Raw genomic sequence first — 19,459 nt, forward strand, 5'->3', positions numbered from 1 at the left:
CTGCAGAGGCGATGGGAATAGTCTATTTGGGAACTGCAAAACAGCTTTCTAAGGAAATGATATGCATACAGCGAATCAGCACCCTTGGTACTGTGAGACAACCCTAATTTGAAACGTTCTCTTCGCTTGATCCTTAAATTTATTCAGACTATGTGCTCTGATTTTGGTTTAGAAAATACAGCAAACATTGAATTGTCAAGAGTTTGCCACAGTCTGCTGTTAATAGGAAGTCAGGTACAAAACTGGGTAGAATTGAAAGGCACAAAACTAGATATATTGGTGAAGAAGTGTATAGGGAACCAAGATGTAAAATTATGTGGCTGGGAACCTGAGAAATAATTTGCAGGTTGTCCTGAAGAGATACACAATTGTGTCGCCACACTCTGGTTTGGAGGGAGTTCCTGGTTATTGCCTACATACCAGAGTCCTTTGTGGAATATCCCTAACCTCACCCCATTTCCCCCTCCCCTCCCCCAACTGTAGAATGCCTTGAGTTCTAGATTCTAGTTCTGTTTTGATCTGATCTTTACCCTCCCTTCCTTGGATCCGTGTGTTTCTACTGGAGGTTACTCTCTGGGTCCTGGACCTGCCCGTCTCATTCTGGAGGCTTCCAGACAGCCACAGTTAGTGCCCAAACCTGAGACGATGTCTTCAGACGGAGGTGAGTCTGCCGGTAGGGGAGGGTCCCCTGCCACCAGCTTCCTCTTTAGCAATTCAAAACTTGACACTTTACTTGGGGACGAGCTCTCAGGGCTGACCTAGAGGGATGTGAGAACACCAGACACTACGAGAGGCATCACACTGGGGGAGGAGATGGTGCTGTTAATACTAGGGGTTGGGGAAGGAAGGGGGCCTCCTGGGTGGCAGATCAGAGCACCTCTGAGGAAAGTGCTGAGTAGAGAGAAGGGATGGTAGTTAGCAACTTGCTTCTCTGGAAGAGGGATACCTTCAATGTGTTTGTGTGGCAGGGGCAGGGATGTGTGCGGTACAGGGGACACAGGGGGGTTCCAGGGTAAGGCCCAAGTTCTGGTGTCTTCTTTAGGCAATTGGAGGCTGCTCTAGAATTTTGCCCTGAGAGAACTGATCTGGGGCCGCTCTCAATCTTACTGGGTGTAGGGAGTGGAAGCCTTGTCTGGAAAACTGTTCAGTGGGGCCATCTGTTGCCAAGTCCGTCGAGAACTGTCCTCCCAGAAGCTAGATGAGGAGGTGCAGTAAGTGCCTCTGCTCAGAGCCTCCTGGCTCCTTCCAGCCCCAGCGAGGGCTTCTCTTTTAGTGCGGGGAACAGTTTTCCTTGCTTTCCCAGGGTCAGGGGAGGTGGGTCACTCCAGCAGAGATGAGGATTGGGGCTTCCCTGAGACGCTCTGACTTTCTGCCTTTTGCAGAACTTAGGCCTCAGACCCATTTCACGGTGTTCCGTTCTTCAGGGAGTATTCCTGGTCCTCTGCTCTGTGCCTGAGGTGAAGAGTCTGCTCGTATTCCCTGTCTCCTTCAATGGTCAGGAAGCAGCAGAAGCTGAACGTTGTTAATTTGCCACCAGAATAATCTAAGAGGGGGAGGAGAGCAACCTGAAATAGGCAGATGATCTATTATTATTGAAAGTCCTAGGAGACACATGTCCTGATTAAGTACACGTTTTAACATATTTATCCTTGGTCTCTTTGACTAGAGTCCACATAGCCCCTGAGCTGTGTCTCAGACTTCATGGTCAGTGCCTTTCAAAAGTGGACCCTAAATTTCTGACATTAGGAGTTTCAAGCAGAAGGATCACAGATAACATTTGAGTATGTCCAGCATCTACTTAAAGCTCTGGAAACCTCCCTTCCCACACTGCCCTCCCTTTACCCATTTCCTGGCTCTTATCTGGTCATTCCTGGCTGTTAAGTAACAAAATTTCTGGGAACAAAACCTCTAACCCACACATCCCCTCCTGGGAAGAGTGCTTCTGTGAGTGGTGGCAGGGATCACAGAGAAGCTGGGAGCAGGGTCCAGGTGGCTTGAACATGTTTGGAATGTACCTGTATGCTGGGTGGCATTGTTATGGAGTATGAGCTCGTAGGTCCAAGGTCACTGCAGCTTCCCTAGTGCAGTCATTCTCAACAGGGAGTAAGGGACATCAGAAACACTTGGGGGACATTTGCAAATATATGCATTCCTACTCACTCACTTGCTGAGAGTCGGTGCTCTGCTTCTTCGGGGACTAGAGTTGAACTCAGATGACCTAGCTCTCGCTCTCTTTTTCTGCTACTCTATCCCCTCTTTTTGTCTCTACAGCATCTCCATTGCCAGGATCGGACAGGACCGTGAATCCTGGCACCGCCCTGTCTCCTTTCACTGCACTTACCTTCCCCCAACCTGCTCCTGGCCCACCAGACCCACCACCATGGGAGCCGCCCTCGCAGCCCCCTGTGCCTTCAGCATTCTCTCCAGGCAACCCTCTGGTGCTCTCTGCTTTCCCCAGCCCGTTGTTGGTGACCGGGGATGGGGGCCCTGGCCCCAGTGGAGCCGGAGCTGGCAAAGTCATTGTCAAAGTCAAGACAGAAGCCGGGTCAGCTGAGCCCTCTCAGACTCAGAACTTTATCCTAACTCAGACAGCCCTCAGTTGGATTGCCTCTGGCGCTCCCTGCGGGGGTCCTGAGAGTCCTGCCCCCGGGCTCCTGACAGCCTCTAATGTGAAGACCCTTCTGCCCACTAAGGCTGTTGGGCTGAACCAGGAGGGTGTCCCATGCCTTCCTGCTCAGGCTCCACCACCAGCTGCCCAACTGGCCCCCATCGTACCCCCAGAAAAGGCTTGGCCAGGGTCACAAGGGACAACCGGGGAAGGAGGTCCTATGGCCACCCGATCCAAGCCCTCAGTGGGTGACCTCTTCTATACCTCCAAGGGTGTTTATGAGAACTTCCGGCGCTGGCAGCGCTACAAACCCTTGGCACGAAGGCACTTATCCCAGAGTCCTGATGCAGAGGCCCTTTCCTGCTTTCTTATGTAAGTGGGGAGACCGAAGATTCATTATCCTAGAGGCTTTTAAATGAGGAGGGTTTGGGGATGGACAAAGTGGTTAGGCTATTTAGGGATACTTGAGGGCAGGTCGTGAGGGTGATGAAGATGCTATGAGAATTAAAATAACAATGCAACAAACCTCTTTACCCATGTCCCAGAGGATAATAAGCCTCAGGTGTCTTCTTTCAAGTGATCCTCACAATCCTACACATTCAGGCAGGCATTTTTCTGGTCATCCTCATTTATGGATGAGAAGGCTAATGCTCAGAGTGGTAATAGGAACCCAGGTCTCTAATAAGGAGTGCCAGGGCCCTCTTGTGCTATTTTACTACCTTTTTTTTTAAAAAAATTATTATTTATTTGGGCCCGTGCTGGGTCCTCGTTGCTGTAAGAACTCTTCTCTAGCTGTGGTGAGCGGGGGCCACTCTCCAGTTGTGGTGCTTAGGCCTCTCACTGCTGTGGCTTTTCTTGTTGCAGAGCACGGGCTCTAGAGTGAGCCAGCCTCATTATCTGCGGCTCCTGGACTCTTGAGCACAGCTCAGTAGTTGTGGATTAGTTGACTCGAGGCATGTGGGATCTTCCCAGATCAGGGATTGAACCATGTCTCCTGCATTGGCAGGCAGATTCTTTACCACTGAGCTACCAGGGAAGCCCTTAATTATCTTTTGACATGGAGTTGAACTGTCCAAACCGACTCGGATGAGGAGCGCTGGGAGGGGAGGATGGTGTGGTGCCAGGCCAAGGAGCTCATGTACCACGCTATCTACTATCCTGTTTTATTTTGTTTCAGGGTTTTGGGCCATGCCTAGCAGCTTGTGGGAATCTTAGATCCCCATCTAGGGATTGAACCAGGGTCCACAGCAATGAAAGGGCCAAGTCCTAGCCACTGGACTACCAGGGAATTCCACATACAGCTCCCTGTTTTATTAGGAGAAGTCAAGTTGAAATAGGAGTCAAGTCAAGGGAAGTGGCAGAGCTCACTTGGGTTCCCCGGTGGCTCAGATGGCAAAGAATCCACCTCCAATGCAGGAGACCTGGGTTCGATCCGTGGGTTGGGAAGATCCCTGCAGGAGGAAATGGAAACCCAGTATTCTGGGTTGGATTCTTGCCTGTAGAATTCCATGGACAGAGGAGCCTGGCAGGCTGCAGTCCGTGGGGGTCCGTCTCTCACATACGACTGAGAGACTAATACTTGGTCTAGAGCTCACTTAGTGGCCAAGGGCTGGGCCCCACCACTTACTAGGTGTGTCATCCTGGGTCCTGGCGCCAGTTTCTTTGCTCTCAGCTTTCTCATGTAGCTAAAGGGGATGGTTACTTACGCAGAGAGTTGCTGAGATGAAATGAGTTACTGTATGTGAAATGCTTAGCAGAGCGCCTAGCACAGAGAATGCCTCATCAAATGGCAGCTGCTATTGTTGTTGTTATTGTTATTATAAAAAGGCAATCTAGAAGAGAAAAAGAACTCACAAAAGGCCAGAATGTCTGTGCGGAGTGGATGCTTGGCCTGGGAGCCCAGGGTCACTGGCTATTAATGTTTATAAAGCAAAGTCATTAACCATCTGGGGAATTTTCTCTTCTTCCCACTAAGAACTCTGCCTTCCTCAACTGCACTCTCAACATTTTGTGTAAACCATCATATAACAATATGCCACCTCCCGTACTTAACCTTTGGGCTTCTCAGGTGGCACTAATGGTAAAGAACCTACCTGCTAATGCAGGAGATATAAGAGACGAGGGTTCAATCTCTGGGTTGGGAAGATCCTCTGGAGAAGGGAATGGCAATCCACTCCAGTATTATTGCCTGGAGAATCCCATGGACAGAGGAGCATGGTAGGCTACAGTCTGTGGGATTACAAAGAGTTGGACATGACTGAAATGATTTAATATACACATCTCTTACTGGACTTGAAAAAAAATGAACATCATGTTCCTCCAGTGGCTGAAGCCCTAAGGGAATCTCCCTTTCCTTCCTGACTCTGGAGTGAATTATTCAAAAGGCTCCCTCAAAGTCCTTGGTGTAGATCACTCTCCACTTTCTCCAGACAGCTCTGGGTGTCTTAGAGTCTGGGAATCTGAATTTCTCACTCCTGGCCTATTTCTGTTCCCTACATTCAGGGGCTCTGGGCAGGGTCTCCAGACCAGACCCTCTGCCACAGTCACCCGGGAGGCTGGTAAAATGCTCAGTCCGGTGATTCTGGGGGCACTGGGATCCATGTTTATAACAAGCTTCCCCAGGTGATTCTAGGCACAATAATGTTTGAGGATTCACAGGAAGTCAGAAAGGCAAAAATAAATCACAAAGAGCTCAAAGAGTATTGATATTTGATTGTGATGGGGTATCCTGGAGGCAAAAAACGCTTAAAAAGCAACAAGTAAAAACACCCCACAGCCTTTGAATTAGATTCATTTGGGTTAGTGAGTGCCTTTTTTTTTTGGAAATGTAAGAGCCTTTGGGCAGGGTTCAGCTTACTTTACAATGAATAACCTGAGTGCTTTCTTCCTTGTGTTTGGTTGAAGATAGTACTGTGAGAATTCAAGGTAGTTGATTTTAAAAGATGGGGAGAACTGTCTGATTTTCTGTGAGGATTGTAAATTTCAGTGGGAAGAAAGACCAGTGTGGTAAACGGCTGGCTGGAGGTGGGGGGTCTGGAGTCTAATCCGCAGTGGGATGTGACAGGGACCTGGAGATGCCTGATCTGATGAGGGGGAGGGGGTGTGCACTGAGGTGGGGGTCAGGGCAGGTGGGTGGCGGGTACACTTGTAGACTGTGACTGACCCAATGGGGGTTTTAGCCCAGTGCTTCGTTCCCTGGCCCGGCTGAAGCCCACGATGACCCTGGAGGAGGGACTGCCCAGGGCTGTGCAGGAGTGGGAGCGTACTAGCAACTTCGACCGGATGATCTTTTACGAGATGGCAGAAAAGTGAGTCCCAGCAAACCTCATGCTCCCTGGGGGCGGGGGTGGGGGTGGTGGTGGTGCTACTTTGAGGGCAGGTAAGAGGCTTGGGTCTGGGCTGTGGGTGGTTGCTCTAAGGGATGCTGGAGGAAGGGTATACACTAGCAGAGGGCCTCCTGGATCCTCGCTGCTTCTCCCACCATCTTGGCTCTTGGGACTTTTCTGTCCTGTCTCCTCTTGGAAGCTTTCCCTTCTCCAGGTCTTGAGTTATGTAGGGGCTTTGATATTGAAGCCCTTAGGATGGGATTGGATCCCAATTGGTGTAAAAATCCTATACTGAAGGGAACCTAATGAAGAAGAGGTTTAAGCCGTACTACGCAGGTTCTTTCTACCTCACCGACCAGGTAGCACCTTGGGGTCACCACTCCTGTGGAAACAGTGGCACAGGAATCGTTTAGCCCATTGCCTCAGGGAAGGGCTTTTTCTTAAGGAGGTTTGTCCAGGGAAGGTCCTGGATGTCCAGGGTGGTCTTCTGGCTCATATCCCCCATTCCTCCATGATAATCTCCTTGGTTAAAAAAGTAACTCAGGAAAACGAACCCTATCCTCCAAGCTTGGCTATCACTTTCTCCCTGGAATCTTCTGGACCCAGACTTCCTAGATTGACCCTTCTGGGATCCTAGTCCCAGCCTCAGGCCTCCTGGGTCACAGCACTGCCTCCTAGTGGGAAGTTCCTTGAATTGCAACTCTGTCTCGGCTTCAGGAATGCAGCCATGCTTTATGGTTGTAGGCATAGGCAGATAGGCAGATGAGGATCTTGCCAGGTGTGGCACAGGCCTGACTGAACTCAACAAGCCTTTATTAATCTGTGTACCCTCGATGTTGAGTGGGATAGGGTATGAAAAAGCCATGATTCTGTCCTGTAAAGCTTACAAGCTCTAGATTCTTAAGATTAGTTTCTTAATAAGCTAAGTGACAGCTGCAGGGAGAGGGGCTATGTGGTGATCTTGTGAGGGTTTTCTAGAACTGTTATTCATTCGGCCATCTGTGAGCAGATCCCCTGGGTTTTTAATGAATCATGGTCTTCTCAGCACTGCCTGGGCCTTCTGCACCCCCTGCAGGTTCATGGAGTTTGAGGCTGAGGAGGAGATGCAGATTCAGAACACACAACTGATGAGTGGGCCCCAGAGCCTGCCTCCTGCAGCCCCTCTGAAACTTGATCCTCCGGGACCACCTGTCCCTGAGGTTTGCCCGCAGCCAGGTAAGGCCACCCAGTGCCAACAGGAGCCTGTGGGCCAGGAGCTCAGAGGGAGTCACAGAAACCAGTCACTTCCATCCAGGGAGTGGCATGTGATGTTCCAAACAGGACAGGCATAAGTTCCCTTTGTCCCAGACTAGATGTTGATCGTGGCCAAGTAAACCAACAGCTCTCTCACTGAGACTGTAATTGAGGCACATGATGCCTCATCTGCCTAACAAATGAGGGCTGGACCAGGGGCCTTTGTAGAATTTCAGGGATTCTGAGAATCGTCCTCCAGATTCTCAGTCCTTCTAGCTCCTAAGTATTCTCCCCTAGCTGGTACTGTTGTCAGGTCGGCCAGATCCAGTCTGGAACCATCTCAGTGTACCCAGGTCACTGCCTTACAAGTGGGGAGTGGGGATGGGAGAGGGTGGGAGGCAGGAGTTGAGGTCTCAGCACTGCTTTCCATTTCTGCTTCCCGCCTCGCCCCTCAGTGTACATTCCCAAGAAGGCGGCCTCCAAAGCACGGGCTCCCCGCCGGCGGCAGCGCAAAACCCAGAGGCCTCCAGCCCCTGAGGCCCCCAAGGAGATCCCATCAGAGGCGGTGAAAGAGTACGCCGACATCATGGAAGGGCTGGTGGGGAGCCACTCGGCCACTGAGGAGTCAGATGGGAGACAGGAAGAGCAAGAACAGCAGCCAGAGGAAAGGATATATCCAGATGCTGGTTTTCTGAGCTATATCGATGAGCTGTGTTCTCAGGAGGTCTTTGTCTCCAAGGTGGGCTAGCCCAGGGGGTGTGGTTTCTAGCAGACCCTGGGGTGGGAACTCCAGGGAAGATCTATGGTTTTGCCCGAGGCCTTTGGGAACTAGACTGTCTTCGGTGCTGAGGAAAGTCTGTATGTAGCTGGTGGTTTCCAACCACCCAGGTAGAGGGTGGTGAGTGGGGAGGTGCGTGACTGCTTCTTGGTTCATGTTACCTCCTCTCAATGACTCCCACCACTTTCACTTCTGTTCCCCAGGTGGAAGCTGTCATTCACCCTCAGTTTTTGGCAGATATGCTGTCCCCAGAACAACAGAGGGATCCCTTGGCCTTAATTGAGGAGCTGGAACAAGAAGAAGCACTCAGTCTTGCCCAGGTAAACCTGGGAGGTAGAGAATATCAGAATGAAAAACTTATGTGGCTTCGTCCAACCTTACACTGTCTTGGATGATGCGGCTTCTGGAGAGGGACAGCTTTAGCATCCAGCTTTGGGTGTAGAACAACAGACGAGGGACCATGGAAAAGGGGAGTTTAGGGCTCAAAGCATTGCAGGAATAAGACCCAATAAGGTGGAGAAAAAGAGCGGTGGTACCTGGCTTTGATACCCTCACTTAGGCCACTTGCTTGTATCCCCTGTCCTGCCTAAATACCATCTCCCCCCACCCGGCCTGCTACCCCTTCTCACAACCACGTATAGAACAGCATTTGTCCGTTCTCCTTCCAGCTGGTCCAGAAGCGACTCCTGGCCTTGGAAGAGGAGGAGGATGCCGAGGCACCTCCAAGTTGCAGTGGAGCCCAGTCAGATTCAAGTCCTTCTATTTCTGATGAGGATGAAGATGGGGGTGGGCGGCTTCGGCCCTCACCTGGGCCTCAGGGGGCTGGGGGCTCCCTCCGCCTTGGAAAGGCTGCTTCTCTCGGAGAGCGAGCAAGAGAAGTATCTGGTGGGCAGGAGCCGGCCCTACGTGGCCTGAGGGTGATGGGCAGGGATGGGAACACCCTGCCAACCCCCAGCGGCTGGGGCCTGCAGCTAGAACTTGCAGCTCCACAGGGTACTCAAGGGCCCCCGAGTATAGAGAAAAGAGGGCCTGGGGAAGTTACAAACCAGATATCCCCACCGCAGGATGGCCTCCAGGGAGATGCTGGGTCCCCTGGGCGCTCCCTGGGCACTGACAGGACTTCTGAGACTCTGCCCCTTCGCTGGCAGGAAGGCCCCCAGCTAGAGCTCGTTCCCAGTTTGGATGTTGGACTTGCAGGGCTGGCTCCTCTGCAAGGACAGGGGTTAGAAAAGCAGACCCTGGGGCTGCCCCCAGGACAAGCGGTAGAGGGTCTTGGAGTGGCTCCTCAGAGCATGGAGCCATCGGTATTGTCCCAGAAAAGCTCTTCAGAGGCCACGTGGGGAGATGACAGTGGTCTCCCCACAGTTCAGAGTTATGATCAGAAGCCTTCACCTAGACCAGCTGGGAATAGGGACGAGGCCAGGGCTTCTCTCAGCCAGAGACTGTGGCTCAGCAGTGAGGTGGATGCTGCCGACTTGGAGTTGCCCTTACAAATCGAGGAGATCGTAGAGAACCTCCATGAGAGGGAATGTGTAACTGAGCCTCGGGGGGGCGGCCAGGCATTGGGCTCTAGAAGCAGAATTTCCCTGGGCCCTAGAGAAGCCTTGGCACCCCGGGACGTGGGAAGCAGTGCAGTTCCCTGTGGAGACACGGATGGCACAGTTCCCCTAGAAGAGAGAAACTATTGTGGCCTGGCGGAACCTCAGACGGCCAATAGCCCGGCCTCGAGGCCTAGAAAGGACATGGCACAGAGCCCTGGGACTCTGCAGGATCCTCGTGATCTGTGGCCTGAAGATTGCCCCCCTTTGCTAGAAAGCAGAATCGGGGCCTCTACACTGGGGGCTTCTAAAGAAACACTCCTGCCTGCAAGTCAAGGCAGTATCCTTATCCTGGGGACCCAGGACACCTTTCCTGAGGCCAGCCCAGAGGCAGGGAGCAGTGGCAATTCCATTTCTCCTCTGTTGGAAACCACGTATGTCGACATACTAGACGTCAGGGATGCCTGTGGCCTCCAGCTGGAGGTCAGCGAGGATATTTGCCCCCTAAGTTTTAATTCTTATGACCCCCAAGGAGAAGGCAGGGAGAATACTGATTTATCTGAGCCTAAAGACCTTGCTCCCTTACCAGGGGATCAAGAATCTTCTGGCCATGGGAACCCCAAATCAATACCTCCTCACCAGGGCCTTAGAAGCACTTCCCCCAGCTGGGGAACCAAGGATGCCTTAGTTGCGAGAGAAGCCTCTCCTGTTATTGAAGCATACAGTTCAGCAGATGGGGCCAAAGCTGAGGAGGAAGGGGAGGAGGAAGACAAGGAGCTCTCTAACTTTGCCTACCTCTTAGCCTCTAAACTTAGCCTCTCGCCGAGGGGGGTTCCCCTCAGTTCTTGCCCTGCTTCAGGCTTGCTCGCCTCAGGGCATTCTCAGGGGACCCAGAGAGCATCGCACTCCCTTACTCCTAAGCCAGCAGGCCTCAGCCAGCCTCCTGCTGCCGAGTCTGGGAAGCGAGCCTTAGTTGGAGGACCAGTCCCTGTTGAAAAGAGGCCTTTACAGGGAGATGAACCTACAGCGCCTGGGGAGAAACCAGTGGCTCTGGGAGTGATTCGCACCTCACAGCCTCGTAAAAGAAAGCGTGATGGTTTCTCCAAGAGCAGGAGGAAGAAACGCCGTCGCAGCCAGTAGGGGACAGCCGGGCCATCCTGTCCCACCTGCCAATCCCTGTGGGTGGGGGCCCCCGGAGTAGACTCCCTGGCAGCCTGTGAACACTTGCTCTCAGCCGTATGTTGTTTTGTTGTTCTGTGCTTGGGGCAGAAGGGTGTCACGTTGGCTAGGTTGGAGGTGGTCCCCTGGGTGAGAGGTTGGGGGAAGTACCTTTGGAAGTTGTATGAGAAAAAAAAATAAAGATTTTGTTGTTGGACAATGCTCTCCATGTGCCCTCACTTCTTTGCTGCTAGATGGGGTAAGATGCTGCAAAGGAGAAAGGAGGTGGGGGCGGCCTGATTTGATGGATCCAGATGGCATTCCAGCCTCTGAACCTGGTGCCAAGAGTCCTGTGATTACTTTATTCCTCCCTCATCAGAAGCCTGGACGTGGTGTTGGGAGGGCTTCTCTGGACATCCTGCCATGATCTGTCTCCCTTAGAAGTCCCTAGATGGAAAAATGCTTCTTTTTAACCTATCAGATTTTGGGGATAGAGCTCTATTTCCTTAACCTATTTCCAAAATGGTGCCTAGACATACCACCTTCTATAGGAGGGGGCTATTCTTGTTCCTTGAAAAGAAGCTGGACAGAAGGGACTTGTATGTCCCCAATTCATTGTATGGCAGAAACTCTGGAGTGGCAGGTCTGAGCTGCAGCAGAACGGCTGGGTCCTGACACAGCTCTCTGCCCCGACCATGGGGGCATCAACCTTAGTATGATTATTAAATATAAAGTGGTGGTCAGCTATTCTTTAATGAAGACAGAACAAGAGGGAACAGGCTGAAAAGAGGTTCAGGAGGAGGCCTGTTACAGGCTGTGACAACAAGAGGGAAGATACCAGATCCACATGATCCATTCACTTGCAAGTGAGGACTAATCGGCTGTGGCCAAGAGATCTGGCCTTGGGAACCCTTGGGGGTCTTCCCAGGGCAGCCAGCAACCACTCCTTCCTTTCCTCCCCAGCTAATGATACCATCAATGTGACTGAGCTTCGTTTTCTTTTTTTAAATAGATATAGATATATATTTATATATAAAATAGTTTCTTACAAAATAAAACCAAACAAACGAAAAATGAAAACCAACTTAAAAAAAAAAAATCAACAACAATAATGAAAAGTCAAGCAGGACAGAGGTGGGCTTGAGGCCCAGGGGGTGGCCTTGGTGCTGCCCTGAGTCTGTGAGCGGGTGCGAGCTGGCGGGGAGGGGGTTGAGGTGCTCAGTCGCCCTTCTGCTTGGGGGCTTGCACAGTCCCGTTGGCCAGAGCGGTGGTGCTGCCTGGGGAGGAGGCGGGTGGTGTCTGGGAGGGACGCAGGTAGGTGCTGAAGAGCTTCCCATGGAGCGGATGGTGGAGGGAGAAGTCCTGGAACTCACCTGGAGGGGAAAGGAAAGACCTGAGGAGGAGAGAAAGAGGTCCCCGGCTCTCCTTGCTGTCTCAAAGCCAAAGTACTGTCCCCTACCTCCCTGGCTGTATTCTCCCGGCCTCGCCCTGAGGATGTCCTGATTCCCCCCCAAAGCTGGCCACCAGCCCTGTGCTGCTGACACCCCAATTGCCCGCACGGGGCCTGCAGGGGATGACTCACAGAGGGAGAGGCCTTGGCGGGCCCCTGCCTGGCACAGCTCAGCATGCAGAGTTCTGGCAGCGGGGCGCGGCGAGCCAAGCAGCAGGTGCAGGATGGTGCTGAAGCCATCTTTGTACAGCAGTCGGCCGGGCCCCTTGGCCTGCTCCTCGGCCTGCTCCTCTGGCTCCTCAGCAAAGAGCTGGGACGAAAAGGGAGGCAGGTCAAGCTCTTTTCTTGGGACATCACCCTGCATGTCTGTCTGACAGGCTCCTCCTTTTTTTGGAATTATAATGGTCACAGCTGCTTCCTTCTACCTGTTCCCAGTGAAGCCTCAGCAGAGATGCTGGGGCTCTGCGGTTCAGACAGTTTGGCACTGGGGTGGACACCAAGCACCTACTAGCCAGAAGCTCCTGGGAACAGCTCACCGTGGGTGGGGTGAGCACAGGCACTTCGGGGCCGACCCCCACAACTTCCTGATACCTCAAAGGCCAGGCGAGTCAGCTCCTCCAGGGTCCTGCCCCCACTCAGAGCTGCCAATGCAAGGGCCACGTCTCGGAAGTCCACCAAACCATCGGCATCCTGGGGGGTGGGAGAGAAACCAGGCAATGGAGGGACCAACCCCGTACCCGCCCTCCTGCTCCGGATCTCGGCTTCCCGCTCTTCTCAGCAGGCATGGGGGTGACCCCTGTCCTGGGTCTGCTTCCCTCAGAACTGTGGGCCCTAAACTCTCCAGGATCCCTGACAGTTCTCTTGGGGAATGGGTTTGCTCATACTATACCTCTTCAAGTCACCTGGTGACAAAACTCTCCTATAAAGGGATCTCCTGGGAATGATGGGATCCCTCAGGTATGTTTAAGTTACCATCATTTCTGATATACAATCAGGGCATTTTGGACCCCAAGCTGGAAAAACTGGTTCTCTTCTGACTTGGCCTATGTGGGAGAACTGGTCCAGAAAACTAATAAAAGGGGGCCACTGGCAAAATGACTTACCAAGGAAAAAAAAAAAACAAACCTGAGGATGCCTGCTGTGCTATGTCTATGGGGGACCAGGGCACCTGGGTTTTGGCTCTGCTCAGCTACAGGCTATGATGGGAAGCTCCTTTCAGGGACAGTCTGCCCCAGTCTAAGGAATCAGCACATGTGGGTCACTCTCTGTCACTTCAGAGGATGTTGAGAAGTATGGTCTGCATCTTAGATCAAAAAGAACTCCTTAGGACCACTGGGGGTTGTTCATAAACATTACGAATCATCTGAGGTTATTATAATTCAACAGGACAACCTGGCTAAGTCCCAGGAAATATATGGCTCATCAAGATTCTTGAGAAACTTCAGGAATCCTTCAGGGAAGCCCTGAGACATTGAAAAAAATCTGCCCATGAATTACATACACTTCTGGGTCTTAAACCCTCAACTGTCTAACCTGTCCAGTGTGGTCTCCTCCATATGACACCTTCCCCACCCAGAGCTCACAAGGTCATGTGATCCCCATCTCCAGCATGCCTCAGAAATTTATGGATCTCACAGACCATTATTTCTCCATCATTTTTTCCCACAATGACTAAAACACTGCTCCTCAGTGTATAAAAAAACGAATCTCCCAGGGGACCTCAGAAGATGTCTGTCTACCAACAGCTATTAGAGCATCCAGACTACACTCCAGATTGGCCATCCACACAGCCCCTGGGGTACTGTACTTAAAATCTTGAGCATCCCAGTCCCTTTACCTGCTGGAAGTAGCTAAAGGCACCAGCCACCGTCTGGGAGTCAGAGAGCTGTAGCTGCTTGGCAAACTCTTCCTGACTGATCCTTCGACTCTGGCCTGGCTCTGTCCCAGCGTCTACACAGCCAGGGGATAGCCTACAAGGGAATTGTCATCGAAGGATCGAAGGTGCAGCAGTGACTCAGTTTTCTTCTGGAAACACCACCCACCAGCAATTTGGCCCCAGCCCCAAGAATCCTCCCAGCACAGGTACGTCTGGTATTTTTCTAAGAGGTACTCTGACTATAGTCCCTGGAAAGCCATTCCTACCTTTGTCATTGGGGTTATTACGTATCTTTTTTTCCTCCTTCCTTTTACTCCATTATCTTTCAAAAAATTCTTCTCATTGTCCTACTTTTTTTTTTTTCTTTCTTAGGACTTTTCTTCCTCCTACTCATTCTCCCTTTTCTCTTCTCCTTTTCCTCTTACCCATACCCTCATCTCCAAGGTCACTTACCCAGCCTTCCGAAGCACTCTGCCCAGTTCCCAGAGCTGTGGCTCCAAGGCCACCTTCAGCCGGCCTACCACAATCACAGGCAAGCTCTCTACAAACTCGCACTCAGTGGCTGGAATGCCCAGGGCCCTACAGGATGAAGAGGGATGGAATGCAGGGGGATTGAGTTAGAAGACACATCTGAGGGTTCATTACTGATTCTGGCCTGCTGACCAGGGAGAGGAGATCAGGCCCCTTTCACTCTCCCATCCCTCACACATCAGCTATCAATAGCCCTTCCTCCTGACCGACTGCCTCCCCCGCTACAGTTCTGCCTCAAAGCCTCATTCAGCTCTCCTCCCCTTCCTGTGGTTCCTCTGCCCTGTGTATCTGCTTTTAGGAAATACCCCGTGGGACACTCACTGTGCCATAACCCTCTGGACATTGTTGGCATAGAGGGTGGGGTCCCTGCTCTCCTCCGGGCTGGGGCAGTATACAGGTAGGAACTGAAACACACATACACAGGCTTCTCATCAGGACTTCCAAGTTAGGGGTGACCACTCCCACCCTCTTTCCCTAAAGATCCCCAGCTCAGCCAATGGCTGCTCTCCTACCCCACCCCTGGGAGTCATACCTCCACATCCACGATGCTGCAGGGCTGAGAGGCTGTGAGCCAGAGGACTTTGAGTCTAAGAGAAAACAGACTTCAGATGCTCACCAATGTCTAACTACGGGCACTCCCAGCCCAAGGATGGGAGTGGCAAAGTTCTGCCCACTGATATAAAAAATCAGCTAGTAGCTGTAGAGTCAGCTGGATGAGTATGTAGCTGGGAGATAGAAGGGCCAGAAAGGTGCTAGGTGGGATAAGGGAGTGCTGTAGGGCCCTGCCAGAGAAAGAAGTACAGGTGAGGGGTTTGAGGAACCATGAGAAGGAGCAAGCCTGGTGCTGTGGATAACTGAGGGAGAAAAGGCTGCAAAGTGGGTCCAAAGGCACCAGAAGCACAGCAGGAATGATTAGCAGGGACAGCTGAGGGCTATCCCACTTTCTGATAATATCTCAGGAGATCAGGACAAAACAAAGGGATGTGGGCATCCCCTTCTCTAGAGTTCTCTCAGTTCCAGGGATGAACAAGGGCGCTTCACCTTGTCTGGAGGGTAGAAGACGGGGGCCATGAATTCTGGTGGTCCCTACTCCCCACTCTCACCCCCAGGAATACCACTACTCACACTCCAGGGCCCCTCCAAGCCCAGCTGGTAGTGTCCTGCGGGAGAAGCAGAGGTGAGAGGAGAAAGGCATTACTCTTCTTCCCTGAACTGACTCAGCCTCTCTGAGCAGAGGCCTGCGCCCCGATCAAGCCCCACCTCCACACACGTATTTCGCTGTGGCGCCACTAGCAGTTTTCACTGACTCCCATTCAGGGTGGACTTGTGCCCTCCCTCCCCCAGACGACGACTTACCAGACTGTTGGGGTAGCGGATGAGGACAGGCTGCACGGGCACCCCCGCGATGAAGGCTCCTAAATCCCATTTCCACCCCCACCCCCAAGGCAGAGGTTAGTGCATGGAGGCAGCTGGAGGGCACGGAGTACAGGGGTCTGGATCAGCTCCACAAGGAGATCTGGCTGGGCTCCATTTCATTTATAATTTCCTCTGCCTCCCAGAGACTTTCCAGTGTCAGCTAAGAGGTTCTCTATCTCCGTCCCTCCCCCACCCCACCACTTTTCTTGGGTTATTCCAGAGTCCCGCTCCATATATGGGGCTCCTTTCCTACAGCCCTCCCATCTACTGCTGCTTTATTCACCTGGTTTGAATTTCAGCAAAGCCTTCTTGTTGGAACAGGTGCCCTCAGGAAAGAATAGTACCTGGGCGGCGGGGAGGAATCAAGGGACCAGAATGAGGTGGGTGGAAGGGGAGAAGAGGCGAGAGAAGCCTCTTTGGGAGCACATAAAATAGGAGGAGGTCCTCTGACCTTGGACCCACCTGAGGCCACTTGCCTCCGGAGGTAGCTCGCCTCCGGACCTCTTCCACCACTCTGCGCCGAGAGGCGGGGTCATGCCTGGACACCAGGATGGCTTGGTTGAAGCGAAGAAGGGCTGGGGTAAAGACAGAACACAAGGGGTCACTTGGTTCTTCCCCAGGGGCACTAACACCAGAGCTCCCTGCTCCCTTCTAAGCACAGAGCTCAGAATCTAAAAAGCTGCTTCACAAATAGTATTAATTTGCATTTCATTTGCCAGTATCAGTCGATATGGCTTCTAACTTCTCCCTTCTCCACCTGGGACCAGTTCTCTCCAGAGTCTCTGACTCCTGTCTTTTTTTGCCCAGAGTAGCCATCTCTCCCCTTCACTCCTCTTAATCTCTCACCTCCAATGACGGGAACGGAAAGGTTCTCAGCTCGAGACACAACCTTGGGCAGGTCACAGGGCAGCAGAACAATGGGGTCAAAGAAAGTAGAGTGAGGGGCCGCAACCAGGACAGGCGCTTGAAGGCGAGAGGCCCGCTGGCCCCGAACTCGAATCCGGAGGAAACCCAGCAGGAAAAAGAGCAGGCGGCTGAGGCCTAGCACCCCATGATGGCACACAGTCCTGCAGGGCAAAGCTGGGCATCAGTGGAGGCAGCTATCCTGACCTTCACTCATCCCCGAGCTCAGACACCCAGGAAAGCAGGTGCCCTTCTTTTGCCCTCCGTTACTACCTCTCTGGTTAGTCCAGGACATATCCGGGTGCATCGTTTAGAGTTAAGGTCCTGGGTACCAGGGTTTGAGCTTGGCTGATTCATCTCACCTACCCAGGCTGGGTAGGAGAATTTCAGAACCCTCCCTCATCTTCTTCTCAAAGAGGGAGCAGAATGGATAGCAGGGAAGAGAAAGGAGAAATTGGGTCTCTGGGGGCTGATCCCCCACTTACTTCCTCCATCCGGTAATTGGCTCCTGAAGCTGCTCCTCAGTAAGACCAGCTACTTGCAGCCAGGCGAAGGGCCAAAGGAGAAAGAGGACGATAAAGGCCAGAAGCACTCGGATAGGGGCCAGCAGTGCCCCCAGGAGGCAGAACTGCAGAGGGTGGGAGAGAAGGCCATTTCAGGGCTGTGAGTTGCTCCTTACAGGCTTCCCTCCCCAACAAGGATGGACCCAGGAGCAGAGGGCCATCACCCCACCCCTGTGGATCAGAAGACAAGTACAGTGGGAACAGGAGATGGGATTGGAGCCCAAGGTGGGATGAAGATACCAATAAGGGAAAGAGGATAAAAGATTAATAGGATCAGTGGCCTCACTTTCATGTCTTTCAGTTGGTCCCCACCACACCTACAAAATTAAAAGGCTGTTAAGAGGATTCAAGGATAACCAGTGTGAAAGCACCCAGCACTGTGTCTGGTGTAGAGTAAGCTAGAGATTGTTCCTCCTCCCCCGACCCTCTTCCATAAATAGATCCCACGTCCAGCAGAAACCAGTTGCATAGTCCTTTTCATTGTGGGCCTGGGAGGTAGAGGCCAGAAAACAGAGAGGTCCACTTTTCAGACCCAGGCCAGTCTCTAGTTCTGCCCAGCAGCACGCCCGCAGTTCTAGGAACTGGGGGGAGAAAAAGAGTTCGGCCTTACTCCACACGCAGGGGTTGCCAGGGTGACTTCAGGGGCTGCCCTGGGGAACGTGCAGGTAAACAAACCGAGTTCCAGGAGCCGACCTCAGGGGAGATGAAGGCAAAAGAAACCTTGGACACTCCCTTCTCACACCATTCCGCAGCTCCCCCAAGGCCCTTGCGGCCCTCCACTTCCTGTAGCCAACCCCCTTCTTTACTTCCCTCCCCGCCCCCACCATGAGGTGCTGCAATGCGCGTTGAGGAGAGGGTAGTGCAAAGTGGGGTTGCTGAAAGGGCACAGGGGGTGCAGGCTCCGGGCCCAGCAAGCTCTTCCATGTCAGAGCCTCGGAGAAGCACTCAGCACGCCTCTGCCCCCACCCCCGCTCTTCGTAGCCTCCAACTCCGTTCTAGCCCATCTGCATCCGCAGGATGTAATCCGCAGTCTCCAAGGTTCTCCATCTCCTTGGGTCCCCTGCAGTCCTCCAGGCTCACCTAATCAATTCTCACACACCTTCACCTTGCCTATCGCCCAAGCCCGCGTCTTCCTCAGGACTCCTTGACCACCCCCGCCGCCCCCACCACGTGCGCACCCCGGACTCTCCGCCCGGCTAGCCTCTCACCAACCTCCTTCCTGGATCTCCATCCCCATCTGCGTCAAGGCTCTAAAAGGCCTCCTTTTTCTATCCGCGCGAGTCCTCCGGGCGCCCCCCGCCCACACCTTACCTTAACCCTCTGGAGGCGGGAGAGATGTAACTCGTGCACGAAAGGGTTGGGGGGCGCTGGGGGTCCGGGGGTAGGGTCGAGGGGGGCCCAGTCCCCCGGACTTCCCTGGCTCATAGCGGCGGGAGAAGGTGGGAGGGCGGGCGCCCCGGCCCGGCCCCGGGCCCCTCTTTGCAGAGCAGCGACTGCGCCTGCAGCGGCGGTGGCGCTCTGGCCGCGGCCCCGCCTGGTGCAGGGCGCCGAGGGGCGGGGAGCAGGCGGCGCGGCCAGGCCCGCGTTGTCAGGGAGCCGGCCGAGGGGCGGGGCTTTCAGCGCCCGGGTGCTCCTGCTCCTCCGCGACCGCAGCCGCGCCCGCAACCCCTCGGGCCATTGTTACGAGGCTGCGGGTCACGGTAGCGCGATGTCCGTCTGCTAGTTGTCCCCTGGCCTGGCTCTCCGGGAGTTCCTCTGGGAAGACTCGGCCTCCGCCTCCCCGCAGGCCTCCGGCTCGGAGCGGGTTTAGGGCCGCGGGGAGCGAGCGAAGCGGAGAACGCCCTACGACCCCGCCCGGGCGTGGAGGTCACCCTGCAAGCGCAGATAGGGTGGGGCCCTCCGGCGGATGTGCATGGAAGGGTGGGCGCTCAGTGTGCGGAGGCCGGCAGCTCCCGGGCGACGCGGGCCCGAGCTGTCCTGGCGGGCTCCTGGGCCCCATCCATCTCTCGGAGGCCGACCACCTTTCCTTCCTGGTCGTGTCGACGCCATCGCGCGTGAACTTGAGCGCTCGCGCCCTCT

At 53.5% G+C, this 19,459-nt stretch overlaps 2 protein-coding genes across 4 annotated transcripts; one reads left to right on the forward strand and one right to left on the reverse strand.

The window, feature by feature from the left end:
* The first annotated feature begins 554 nt into the window (after positions 1 to 554).
* On the forward strand, positions 555 to 10,858 carry NUTM1 (NUT midline carcinoma family member 1). The gene is made up of 7 exons (XM_086322093.1): positions 555 to 661; positions 2,272 to 2,980; positions 5,788 to 5,916; positions 7,010 to 7,149; positions 7,623 to 7,906; positions 8,149 to 8,265; positions 8,614 to 10,858. The coding sequence occupies exons 1-7, from the start codon at positions 646 to 648 to the stop codon at positions 10,621 to 10,623; spliced, it is 3,405 nt and encodes a 1,134-aa protein (XP_086178219.1). The 5' UTR covers positions 555 to 645; the 3' UTR covers positions 10,624 to 10,858.
* Positions 10,859 to 11,635: 777 nt separating this feature from the next.
* On the reverse strand, positions 11,636 to 18,828 carry LPCAT4 (lysophosphatidylcholine acyltransferase 4). 3 transcript variants are annotated; one of them, XM_086322091.1, is made up of 15 exons: positions 18,692 to 18,828; positions 17,667 to 17,697; positions 17,303 to 17,445; positions 16,761 to 16,981; positions 16,377 to 16,489; positions 16,198 to 16,258; positions 15,855 to 15,913; positions 15,624 to 15,658; positions 15,031 to 15,085; positions 14,820 to 14,902; positions 14,421 to 14,546; positions 13,929 to 14,061; positions 12,683 to 12,781; positions 12,224 to 12,401; positions 11,636 to 12,014 (listed from the first exon to the last, which is right to left on the reverse strand). In XM_086322091.1, exons 2-15 carry the CDS (start codon positions 17,670 to 17,672, stop codon positions 11,860 to 11,862), a joined length of 1,467 nt encoding a protein of 488 aa, XP_086178217.1. In that variant the 5' UTR covers positions 17,673 to 17,697; positions 18,692 to 18,828; the 3' UTR covers positions 11,636 to 11,859. The 3 variants fall into 3 exon arrangements, with proteins under 3 accessions (XP_086178217.1, XP_086178216.1, XP_086178218.1); XM_086322090.1 differs by lacking the exon at positions 18,692 to 18,828 and adding an exon at positions 17,991 to 18,568; XM_086322092.1 differs by lacking the exon at positions 17,667 to 17,697 and having other exon boundaries at positions 18,692 to 18,824.
* Positions 18,829 to 19,459: the final 631 nt, after the last annotated feature.

This window comes from Bos grunniens, chromosome 10 (assembly GCF_055505025.1).
Source record: "Bos grunniens cultivar Pamir isolate PY7600 chromosome 10, Bosgru_T2T1.0, whole genome shotgun sequence".
NCBI classification, from domain to species: Eukaryota; Metazoa; Chordata; class Mammalia; order Artiodactyla; family Bovidae; genus Bos; species Bos grunniens.

What these genes read in the sequence shown, in the direction of transcription:
- NUTM1 (XM_086322093.1), top strand. An exon ending in GCCCTTTCCTGCTTTCTTAT is followed by an intron (nt 2,981 to 5,787) that starts GTAAGTGGGGAG and finishes TGGGGGTTTTAG; the next exon opens with CCCAGTGCTTCGTTCCCTGG. An exon ending in AGGAGGTCTTTGTCTCCAAG is followed by an intron (nt 7,907 to 8,148) that starts GTGGGCTAGCCC and finishes TCTGTTCCCCAG; the next exon opens with GTGGAAGCTGTCATTCACCC.
- LPCAT4 (XM_086322090.1), bottom strand. Translation starts at nt 18,304, where the DNA reads ATGGAAGAGCTTGCTGGGCCCGGAGCCTGCACCCCCTGTGCCCTTTCA. An exon ending in AGAGTGCTTCGGAAGGCTGG is followed by an intron (nt 14,062 to 14,420) that starts GTAAGTGACCTT and finishes ATTCCCTTGTAG; the next exon opens with GCTATCCCCTGGCTGTGTAG. An exon ending in TGACTCGCCTGGCCTTTGAG is followed by an intron (nt 12,402 to 12,682) that starts GTATCAGGAAGT and finishes TTTTCGTCCCAG; the next exon opens with CTCTTTGCTGAGGAGCCAGA.